Below are 12,794 nucleotides of genomic sequence, written 5' to 3' on the forward strand. Positions count from 1 at the left end.
GTGGAAACTAAAAAGCAATGCTCCACATGAATATTCTAATGAGTGATCTGGCCCTGGTTCTTCTGAGCCAGCATTCCTCAGAGTGCTTTTGGTGTGTGATGACTCATTCTACGACAAGTTTTCTCTGTTGAAACTACTGTGGAATCTTAGTGGACCATAATGAATTTTAGCCTTCATCTGGTCTTAATACATTATTCATAAGTTTGTCCTACTTCAATTCTTATTAGTCTTTGATCATTGAAGTGTTATTAACCGATGCCAATGTGATGGTAACTGCATCCATACCCACTGAGGTATGAAATCTCATGGCAGTCCTTGGCTATAAGGGGTTATTCAGATGACCCACTAGTTGCCCCTCTTATTATTTTTTTTTTCCTCTTAATTTTTTAAATGGCCATCAACATTTATAAATACAGAATTTCTTGGATTCCAGGAATATATCCACAAGCTCCCAGTTTTAGTATCAATCTTTTGGATGAACAGAAAATACATACATAAATATCTATATCTATCTATATCTATATATCTCCTACAATTCAATGTTTTTCAAACTGTGTTCTACAGAAAAGTTTTTAATGAAAAAAGAGTTTATAGATCAAATATGTTTGGGAAGTACTGGAGTAAACAAAATTTAAGAGGACTTCTTGGAACTTTTAATATGTGAACAGGCATTATGAATCTCCTAAATATCAATATAATATGCAGCCGTTCTCACCCTTAAATTAACACAATACCCACCCTTTCTTCCTTCCCTCTTTCCTCCCTCCTTCCCTCATTCCTTCCTTCTCTTCTTCCCCTTCTTTCCTCCTTCCCTCCCTCCCTCCCTCCCTCCCACCCTCCCATCCTCCCTCCCTTCCTCCCTCCCTGTTCCTCCCTCCTTCCCTCATTTCCTTCTTTCCCCTCTTCCCCTTCTTTCCTCCCTCCCTCCCTCCCTACCTCCCTCCCTCCCACCCTCCCATCTTCCCTCCTTCCTCCCTCCTTCCTTCCTATGGCAGAGAGACTCTAGGTTGGCCCCTAATGGTCACAGCCTTCTGGTACTCATAGGTTTGTGTACTTTGCTTCCCTCAAGTGTGGGTGGGGCCCGCAGCTTGCCTCTAACTAATAGAATATGGCAAAGGTGATGGGATATCACGTCTTTGATTGGTTACATAACATTGCAACTCCTATGTTGCTGGTTGACTCAGTCTGTTGCTTTCTCAGCTTATAGTCTGATGAAACAAGTGGCTGTATTGGACAGGCTCACACGGCAAGGAATTGAGGGCATCCTCCAGCCAACAGTCAACAAGAAACTGAGAACAGCTTTCAGGAATTGAATTCTGTCATCTGAGCTTGGAAGAAGATAGTTTCCCAGCTTTAGAGGAGACGTCAGCCCTGATCATCACCTGATGGAGCCTTGTGACAGACCCTGAAGCAATGCACCCAGCTAAGCTACCCCCATAGTCCTGACCCACAGAAACTGTGAGATAGTAAGTGTATGTTATTGTAGCACAAATACAAAGGTATTTGTGCTAAATTTTTTCACAGCGTGGAATGGACCTCTTAACAAAAAACAGTTTGTCTGGGAAAGGTTGCTCTAATCTATATAGTTTACATTGAGACCGTCCCTCAAATATTCCAAAGTGAATGGCATATTCCATTTCCATTCAGAAACACAGAGAGAGACGTTCCTTCAACAAGAAAGACAAGATACTTGCACGTTCACTGGAAAGAATTTTCTAGTATAAAATTCGAATAGAAACGGAAGACAGATCAAGGGTTTAGTGGACTAGGTTGGTTTGTACTTTGCCATGTTTTTCTCATTTTCTATATTGAGAGCGTATCACTTTAAATATATTAGTTTATTTTCAAAACATGACTTCAAAAGTTATTTTAGAACATTCAGAAAAATGCCTACCATGCTTAAGCTCTGTATAAGTATTTTCCATTATTATGATGATCATGTTTGAATTGTTAAAATGTGCCTGGTATATTGTGTTAAGTTCGAATGAGACATCTTAATAAGCATATGGCATAATGGATTATATTTAAAAGAGAGCTACTGGGATATTGACAATTTCTCCAACCATGGCGTAAGCAATATACAAAGATCAGGTGAAGGGACAGAGTTCAACACAGAGTCTAAAATACCTAAATTCTAACAGGTTTGGGCAGAATCTGTATAGGCGTCTGCCTTTCATGCAGCTCGCACAACCACCACTAAGCACAGAGTTGCATACAGAGGTTTCCCACACATCCATTTAACAAAAAACAGGCAACTACCTACTCACTAAGCAAAAGGAAAACAAAAATGTAGAAGGAAAAATAAATCCTGCCATTCAAAAATGCAAGTCTACCAGCCTATAAATGACTAGTAGCACAACAGACAGAGAAAAACATTAAAATAAAAATAAAAATGTAGTCCAATAAGTTGTGGTTCCTGGGATCTGATTTGACAGCTTCAGCCAACTCGTAACCACAGCCTAAGGAGATTTAGTTAAACAACTTAATTCTTCTCTCATTCATAAAGTATGTGCCTGGCTCTGACTCTCCATTTGCAATAAAGAGGAATCTTACAGGAAAATGCTCTTTTGTGTTCACTGCCTATGGCTCATGGCAAGAAGATATATTTTACCATAAATACGACAAGGTCATATAAGTTACGACGGGAGTGTGCTAACAAGCCCTTATATGAGCACCGCCCTTTACAGTTTACAAAAGACTTTCATATTCGTCCTCTCCAAAGAGTTGCTATCCTTCTGTTACAGGTAAAGGACCATAAGGGTCAGAGAGAGTGAGTCTCTAGTTACCCATCACTCTGGAGAACATCAGACTAAGATAGGCTTCCTGACTCCAAGTTCAAAGTTATTTCTACTCTACCCCCGCTGACTCTGGGATTATTCTCGAGCAGGGCTTTTGGAAAACTGGTGGTTGAAAGAAGAATGGATAAGTGACAGATGTTTTTAATAAGATGACATGCATATTCCAAGGGCTGGAGTCGCTCTGGGGTGCAGTAGCCCTGAGTCACTCCCATCTTAATGCTCGGGAGACATCCAGTATGAATACTACTAAATACTGTTAGGTAACCAGAGTAGATGACAATCTCTTTGTGGAAAATGAGAAAAGCTGAAATATATTCTATCTGGAAGCACGCATCCTTTCTTGCCTCCCTGACATCTGCTTTCAGTCAAACTAAGATGTTGAAAGTGTTTTCTCATTGGGAACTTTGCCTCTTGTCTACCACTGTTCTTTATTTAGACCATATTTTGATCTCTAGTGACTGCACAGAAGGCTTTCCAGTAGGTTCCCAGGGAACATCCTATGATTCATTAGCCCATTCAATGGCAGAAATGATAGAGTTTGGCCACCCAGTCAATCATGACCTTTCTCCATCTTGCATAGTTTTCTGTTCTACTCTTCCCATTAGCCTTCTTAGTCAGTTGCTGGGCATCAGATCCCCTGGTAGCCAGGAAAAAAATGCTTTGAAATTTGGCAACTGTCCTGGGGCTTCCCAAACGTTTACAGCAAAGTGCAGCTTACTGGCATGTACTTCCTGGGTGATTTCTCAGCTTAAAAAGCAACGTGAACTCTGGCTGACCACGAAGCTCTCTGGCACTCGTAAAATAGCTTGGGCTTGGTGACTACAAACTGAGGTCCAGGTCAGATTAGATGAGCATATTATCCTGTTTACTGCCGCAAACTGACTTGGAAGCTGAGGAAGGAAAGGGCTGGGAAATGTGAGAGCTGCAGACAGCCAGAAGTTTTCAAATCAACTAGAGGAATGTGCTGACATCTCTCCTGTTGGGGAAAGGGGGACTGTACTTATTCTCAATGCAGGTTTTTGAAAAACGTCTTCTTATCTTGCAATTATTTAATCAATAGGGGATACATTTCAGATATCTAGACACTTCTATGTTCCGTCATCAGGTGAAGAACAGAAAATGGGATTTGGATTCAAAAGCCTGCTTAACCTATTACAAGCTCTGAGGCTTTGGATAGGTCACTACATCTCTGTGAGCCTCAGTTTTCTTACCTGTGAAGTGGGGGACACTTGTCTCACAGGAGATGCTGCCAGTATTAAAATGAACTGTGTATTAATATGCTGGGAAAATTGTAAAACATATAGAAGTAATAATAATTGTTAAGGATTACTACTGTTGTTAGTACTACACTTGCTAATAAGTTATGATTACAACAATGTTTGGCTCTATTTAAAACCTACGTTTGGCAACACTCTACCTGTGGCTCCAGTCATTCTGAGGTTATGTAAACAGGCATCTAATATCCTGCTGTCTCCATCTCTGAGCCTTTTGTGTCCTTTGTTTCATCCACTTGAATGGCTCCCTCCACACTTCTGTCAATCTAATCTAAATTCTACTGATTTCTCAAAGCCTTGATCAGATATGTGCCTCAAGGATCTTAAGTTAACTAATATCCCATGTGACCTGTCTCTTCAAGTTCCCCCGATACACAGTCTATTCCATGCTCTAGCACTCCCCTCCAACGTGAGAGAAGTAAGCCAGGTAACTTCTCCAAGCCTCAGGTACTCAGCTGAGGACGGCAATGATCATATAGTCCCTGCCTAGCTCATAGGACTCCTGTGAGTGAATTTGGTAGCGCTTTTGTTGAAAACCAAAAGTAGTGATATACACGACTGAGACATTCTTGTTTTTGAGACTTGCTTGCAGAATTTTATGAACTGGAGTAGTTTAGTCCTGTTCTTTATTTTTCAATGAAAATGGGTTCTGCCCTGATCCGGGTAAGAACTGGCCAAGTCCCAGCCTCCCCTTCCCCTCCTTCTAAGAGTGAAAGTGCAACAATACTTACCCTCTCTTAGGTCTCGGTCTATCTTGGGTGATGACTTTTTCTGCGCTGATAGTCCGTGAACTTCTGCCCCCTCCACATTCACTCCTGAAGGGACCCTGCCCATTCAAAAAAAAAAGTTGAAATAGCAATATCCCATAGAATAAAGATGTTCAAGGGCAAAGGATACCTTACTCAGGTAGTCTATGACTTCATATTGTACAGTTTTGTGGTTCACAAGTCCACATCTTTCAAGATCAAATTAGATGCCATTGCCTCCATGAAGCTCTTCTCTATTTTCCCAATGAGTGTGCTCTATTTCACTTCTCTAAATCTTCTTAGCAACCTTTATTACAGTTCATTGTATCCATAATGTAAACCCCTTGAGATTAGACTTTGAGTACCAACAGAGCATGAAACAATGGTCACGTGCATGTTTACAATGCTCAGAGTGTTGTATTATATGTCTTGAATATAGAGCGCATCACTGAAAGATGGTTGAATTGAAATAAATCATGTCCGAGTGTAGTGGTTCTCGACTATTCCAAGATAGAAGACATGAGTTTGTGTCAAACCTTGTGAACACACACAATAGCATGATGCCCTTTCAATATATACAAATTGAGCAAATCCAAATATGCTTATACATTCTTGGATCTCTTGCAATAATTTGAGGTCACCCAGGGGTTGAGCCCTTGAAGCTCAGTGAAAGACCACAAGATTTTGAATAAGAAGGTCTGGATCTGCCAGTCCTTCATGGTGAGACACTGAGTCCTTTGCCTTGTCAGGGCCTCAGTTTCTGATTTTGATAATAACCTGGACCTCAAGATCTTGTGGACTAAGAATGTCGCCTGCCATATCAGTAAATGAAGGATGTTGCGACCATCAAGCCGTCAGCCACTACAGCCTCCCCTGATGGTGAGCCCTGAAGGAACTGAGGATGGAAACAGGATACACACTATCAAGCAGTCAGGCACCGCAGCCTCCCCGCAATGGTGCACCCTGAGGGGACTCAGGATGGGAAAACACAGGACACTGGCCCCAGAGAGCTGAGGTGCATATCAAAGGAATGATTTCAATGAGCCCAGGCTCTTGAAATCTTCCCATACATAGAAAAGCGTAAACCCTAAATTAACTAGGGATGTCTTGTTTTCTTTAATTAACAGTAATCTTTTGCTATTCTGACTGTCCGCTTTTTGTTACAAAACTCATATACATCCTGGCTCCTCCCTTAACTCTTGGGAGCAGTCCCTCAGAGCCATCTGAGAGGCTATCTCCTGGGCTTGAAGTCCTCAGAAAATCCACTGAATAAAGCATAACTCCTGGGCTTCCCTGGTGGCGCAGTGGTTGAGAGTCCGCCTGCCGATGCAGGGGACACGGGTTTGTGACCCGGTCCGGGAAGATCCCACATGCAGCGGAGCAGCTAAGCCCGTGAGCCATGGCCGCTGAGCCTGTGCGTCTGGAGCCTGTGCTCCGCAACGGGAGAGACCACAACAGTGAGAGGCCCGCGTACCACACACACACAAAAAAAACCATAACTCTCAATTTTAGAGTGCATATTTTTTTCAGTGGACAATCTCAAACGTGTGACTCCAAAATTCTATGACTCCTTGAAATGCTCAGAACATGTAAACTGACTTTTGACATCTATCATTTTAAAAATTGCGTTTTCTTCATTTCTGATTGAGTTCATGACACTTAATATTTTAGCTTGCTGTAAAACTTTCCGAGCTTGATGCTTTCAAATAAATGCAGTAAGAAAATTTAGCATGAAAAAGATAATTTAATTGTTTTTTTTCCTATTAAAAAATCAAAAACAGCATCCAACTTTCTCTGATTTAGAGTCACAGAACATTTAGCCATTAGAGATCACCTGATTCAACCCCTTGATGTGAGGAAAAGCATGAGACCCAGAGAGGAAGATAAATTATTTAAGGTGTCTTGGAAATAAGAGGAAGCGTTGGGACCAGAATGCAGAACTCCTAATTCCCAGTTCAGAGCTCTTCTAATTATATCTCTTTGCCTATTTCATAGAGCCCAAGTTCTTTACAATAAATATGATTCTAAGTATTTCTTCTCATTACAAATAAACATTCTAAATGGAGAACTTACTGATTCTCATCCTGTCGTCCTCCATATTGAATCCAATAATTCTGTTTTAAATTAAAAAAAAAAAAACCTCAGTAATTTTGTCACTAAAATTCCATGTACAGAAGATAAAACACTCAAAAGACCTAAAATATTAGAAAACTTGCATATTATATAAATCTATAATATAGTATTTATTTTTAAATTTTAATAAAAAGGAAGGCCAAGGTTGGTGCAATTTGGGCTAAGACAAAATGGATTAAAAAAATAGCATGGAATTAGCCTGGGCATCCATCCTTTTGTCCAAGAAAGTGATTTAGAATTTGGTAGCAAGAAGACACTTAGAAGATAATTAAGTATGACTCTTTTCACTTTTATAAATAAAGCAAATAAACAAAAAGTCCAGTCTGGTTATTCATCTGTATAGGATCATAAAGTAAGTGATTGTTTTTCCTAGGGTCATTTGGGATAACATAACTTTCAAAAATAGTAAGACCGGATATAAACATATTAGAAATGTTACACTAGAAACGTACATTAAAATTATCCTAATTTTAAAAATGTGTCAATAAAAACATAACATAACTAAGAAAGAGACGAAAACTGTGTTACAAATAGGATATATTACAAACAGTGCTTTTTATATTAACTATTAACATGTACAGTATATAAAGAACTTATATAGCAATGAACAGATAAATGAATAAAATACATGTCCAGGTAAATCAAATGAGAGGACAAATACTTAATAATAATTTGTGAAAAGTTGATTTTTGCTGGTAATCAAAAGAATACAAATTAAAACAACAGTGGTGCACCATTTTGTACATAATATATTAGGCATATGAATGAGTTTAAGATGTTATTTCTCATTGCTGAGAAGTTCATGGTAAAACCATAAACTTTTATGAAATGTTAGGAATAATGAAGGTACCAGAAAACTCTCCAAAAAAAAAAATTTCAAAAATTTTAAACCTTCTCATATCCTTTGATGGCAGAGTTAACCCACTTCTGGAAATTTATCCTATGGATATAGTTCAGTAGAAAGAAAAATGCTTAATGCATTCATTAGGGCACAAAAAAACAAAAAATAAATAAACAAATTGTTCAACATCAGGAAGAGGATTAACTTATTTATTGTACATCAACTACAGATGTAGCTAAAAATAATTTTGAAAGCTGTAAAGATAAAGAAATTGCTTATGCTATCCCAAATAAAAATAGAAATCTATATATATAGAGGTACTGCTTCTACAAAAGGGATGTCTTCATGTGAAGAATGTTTAAAAGACAACATGGGGGACTTCCCTGGTGACACAGTGGTTAAGAATCCACCTGCCAACTAAAATCTGGTTCTTTGAGAAGATAAACAAAATTGATAAACCATTAGCCAGACTCATCAAGAAAAAAAGGGAGAAGACTCAAATCAACAGAATTAGAAATGAAAAAGGAGAAGTAACAACTGACACTGAACAAATACAAAGGATCATGAGAGATTACTACAAGCAACTATATACCAATAAAATGGACAACCTGGAAGAAATGTACATATTCTTAGAAAAGCACAATGTTCTGAGACTGAACCAGGAAGAAATAGAAAAGATAAACAGACCAATCACAAGCACTGAAATTGAAACTGTGATTAAAAATCTTCTAACAAACAAAACCCCAGGACCAGATGGTTTCAAAGGAAAATTCTATCAAACATTTAGAGAAGAGCTAACACCTATCCTTCTCAAACTCTTCCAAAATACAGCAGAGGGAGGAACACTCCCAAACTCATTCTACGAGGCCACCATCACCCTGAGACCAAAACCAGACAAAGATGTCACAAAAAAAGAAAAACTACAGGCCAATATCACTGATGAACATAGATGCAAAAAATCCTCAACAAAATACTAGCAAATAGAATCCAACAGCACATTAAAAGGATCATACACCATGATCAAGGGGGGTTAATCCCAGGAATGCAAGGATTCTTCAGTATACATAAATCAATCAATCTGATACACCATATTAACAAATTGAAAGATAAAAACCATATGATAATCACAATAGATGCAGAAAAAGCTTTTGACAAAATTCAACACCCGTTTATGATAAAAACCCTCCAGAAAGTAGGCATAGTGGGAACTTACCTCAACATAATAAAGGCCATATATGACAAACCCACAGCAAACATCATTCTCAATGGTGAAAAATTAAAAGCATTTCCTCTAAGATCAGGAACAAGGCAAGGATGGCCACTCTCACCACTCTTAGTCAATATAGTTTTGGAAGTCTTAGCCACGGCAATCAGAGAAGAAAAAGAAACAAACTGAACACAAATTGGAAAAGAAGAAGTAAAACTGTCACTGCCTGCAGATGACATGATACTATACATAGAGAATCCTAAAGATGCCACCAGAAAACTACTAGAGCTAATCAATGAATTTGGTAACATTGCAGGATACAAAATTAATGCACAGAAATCTCTTGCATTCCTCTACACTAATGATGAAAAATCTGAAAGAGAAATTAAGGAAACACCCCAACTTACCATTGCAACAAAAAGAATAAAATACCTAGGAATAAACCTACCTTAGGAGATAAAAGACCTGTATGCAGAAAGCTACAAGACACTGATGAAAGAAATTAAAGATGATACAAACAGATGGAGAGATATACCATGTTCTTGGATTGGAAGAATCAACATTGTGAAAATGACTCTACTACCCAAAGCAATCTACAGATTCAATGCAATCCCTATCAAACTACCACTGGCATTTTTCACAGAACTAGAACAAAAAATTTCACAATTTGTATGGAAACAAAAAAGACCCTGAATAGCCAAAGCAAACTTGAGAAAGAAAAATGGAGCTGGAGGAATCAGGCTTCCTGACTTCAGACTATATATACTACAAAGCTACAGTAATCAAGACAGTATGGTACTGGCACAAAAACAGATATATAGATGAATGGAACAGGATAGAAAGCCCAGAGATAAACCCACACACATATGGTCACCTTATCTTTGATAAAAGAGGCAAGAATATAAAATGGAAAAAGACAGCCTCTTCAATAAGTGGTGCTGGGAAAACTGGACAGCTACATGTAAAAGAATGAAATTAGAACACTCCCTAACACCATACATGATAATAAACTCAAAATGGATTAAAGACCTAAATGTAAGGCCAGACACTATCAAACTCTTAGAGGAAAACATAGGCAGAACACTCTATGATATCAATCACAGCAAGATCCTTTTTGACCCACCTCCTAGAGAAATGGAAATAAAAACAAAAATAAACAAATGGGACCTAATGAAAGTTCAAAGCTTTTGCACAGCAAAGGAAACCATAAACAAGACCAAAAGACAACCCTCAGAATGGGAGAAAATATTTGCAAATGAAGCAACTGACAATTGATTAATCTCCCAAATATACAAGCCGCTCAAGCAGCTCAATATCATAAAAACAAAGAACCCAATCCAAAAATGGGCAGAAGACCTAAATAGACATTTCTCCAAAGAAGATATAGATTGCCAACAAACACATGAAAGGGTGCTAAACATCACTAATCATTAGAGAAATGCAAATCAAAACTCCAATGAGGTATCACCTCACACCAGTCAGAATGGCCATCATCAAAAGTCTACAAGCAATAAATGCTGGACAGAGTGTGGAGAAAAGGGAACCCTCTTGCACTGTTGGTTTGAATTAAATTGATAGAGCCACTATGGGGAACAGTATGGAGGTTCCTTAAAAAACTAAAAATAGTACTACCATATGACCCAGTAATCTCATTACTGGGCATATACCCTGAGAAAACCATAATTCAAAAAGAGACATGTACCACAATGTTCATTGCAGCACTATTTACAATAGCCAGGACATGGAAGCAACCTAAGTGTCCACTGACAGGTGAATGGATAAAGAAGATGTGGCGCAAATATACACTGGAATATTACTCAACCATAAAAAGAAACAAACCTGAGTTATTTGTAGTGAGGTGGATGGACTTAGAGTCTGTGTGTCCTACAGAGTGAAGTAAGTCAGAAAGAGAAAAACAAATACCATATGCTAACACATATATATGGAATCTAAAAAAAAAAAAAATTGGTTCTGAAGAACCTAGGGGCAGGAGAGGAATAAAGACACAGATGTAGAGAGTGGACTTGAGGATATGAGGAGGGGAAGGGTAAGCTGGGACGAAGTGAGAGAGTGGCATGGACATATATACACTACCAAATGTAAAATGGATAGCTTGTGGGAAGCAGCCACATAGAACAGGGAGATCAGTTCGGTGCTTTGTGTCCACCTAGAGGGGTGGGATAGGGAGGGTAGGAGGGAGACACAAGAGGGAGGAGATATGGGGATATATGTATATGTATAGCTGATTCACTTTGTTATACAGCAGAAACTAACACACCATTGTAAAGCAATTATACTCCAATAAAGGTGTTAAAAAAAAAAAAAAGAATCCACCTGCCAGTGCAGGGGACATGGGTTCGATCCTTGGGCCAGGAAGACCCCACATGCTGCAGAGCACCTAAGCCCATGTGCCACAACTACTGAGACTGCACTCTAGAGCCCATGAGTCAAAACTACTGAGCCCACATGCCACAACTACTGAGCTCACGCTCTGCAGTTACTGAAACCCACATGCTCTAGGGCTCGTGTGTCGCAACAACTAAGCCTGTGTGCTGTAACTACTGAAGCCTGCGTGCCTAAAGCCCATGTTCCACAACAAGAGAAGCCACCTCAATGAGAAGCACATGCACCGCAACGAAGAATAGCCCCCGCTCGCCACAACTAGGGAAAGCCAGAAAGCCTGTGCAGAGCAAGATCCAACGCAGCCCCCCAAAATAAGAAAAAACAAGACAACATGGACACGTGGAAAAAAGTAGTCAGCATGATAGGTAGTACGATTGTGACTGATTTTGTTCTTTTGAAGTCTTTTTATTGTTTAAAATGTTTAAGAGAAATGTTTAAAAGAAAATACAAAATGTTGTATACAGAAATTAGAAAATAAAACAATCCTGAGGCAAACATATCATATTCAAAACATTTCTTTCCTATCCAAGTATATTTGCTTCTGACTTTAGCTCTCAGTGACATGGAAATCTGTTAAAGTCTTTTACAGTTCATCACATGTACAGGGTAAACACCCGCTCCCTCCAGTGTTTGTTTACAAAAGGCAGGGGATTATAATCTTCAACAAAAGGGGCTGGGGAATACAATCATAAATAAGAAGTCCACCGAATAGTTCCTTTAAAGACCTTTTCCTCTCTCCTCTTTGTTCTTACCGGCTCAGTGTATGAAAATCCCAGACCCTCTGCAGCTGATTTTATTAGTTCTGATTCCAGTTTATGATGCTTCACAAACATCGCCAAATCCTACAGAAAAAAAAAAAAAAAATGTATATTTAAATAACAGTTAAAAGGTATGATTAATGTTCAAGTGGAAATAATTTTCTTTAGACAGTAACAAATGAGCTAAAAAAATATTCACAGCTGCAGAAAATGCCTCTATCTCTGTAGATTTTCACAAGCTAGCACATAGGCGAAAAACACGCTTTTAGCATTACTAATTAAAGTTGCAAAGAACTGAGTCCTAGAACCTTTACTAAATTGTTAGCTATCTTTAAGAGAAGTGTTATATTTTTACCAACTCTCCCCAGAGCACTGAGCAGAATAATGAGTTTCTTCTCAGAACATGGGTCTCACCTCTCTGGCCTGGATAGATGCTGGGTCAATGCTGTCATCCAACAGACTCTCATAGTAATCCACATTGTCTCTGACATCCTCGTCATCCGGATGGAGTAGAAGATAGGCCTTGGCACACTCCAAGGCTTTCACATATTCGCCAACTGAAAAATCCAGGAGTTGCGGCATTAGAGTCAGCCTAGGTTGGTCTACAAAATTTTTTAAAGATATGTCAACATGT

The 12,794-nt window shown here is 38.8% G+C and overlaps 1 protein-coding gene across 1 annotated transcript in view; it reads right to left on the reverse strand.

Moving 5' to 3' along the window:
- The window catches only part of P3H2 (prolyl 3-hydroxylase 2), a 160,084-nt gene that overhangs the window by 15,868 nt on the left and 131,422 nt on the right, over positions 1-12,794 (reverse strand). Inside the window, exons 5-8 of the mRNA XM_082655560.1 lie at positions 12,575-12,717; positions 12,155-12,244; positions 6,892-6,932; positions 4,804-4,898 (exon numbers count right to left, since the gene is read on the reverse strand). Coding sequence (XP_082511686.1) covers positions 4,804-4,898; positions 6,892-6,932; positions 12,155-12,244; positions 12,575-12,717 — 369 coding nt within the window. The remainder of the gene's footprint in view (positions 1-4,803; positions 4,899-6,891; positions 6,933-12,154; positions 12,245-12,574; positions 12,718-12,794) is intronic.

Source organism: Grampus griseus, assembly GCF_964374135.1.
Source record: "Grampus griseus genome assembly, chromosome: 5".
NCBI classification, from domain to species: domain Eukaryota; kingdom Metazoa; phylum Chordata; class Mammalia; order Artiodactyla; family Delphinidae; genus Grampus; species Grampus griseus.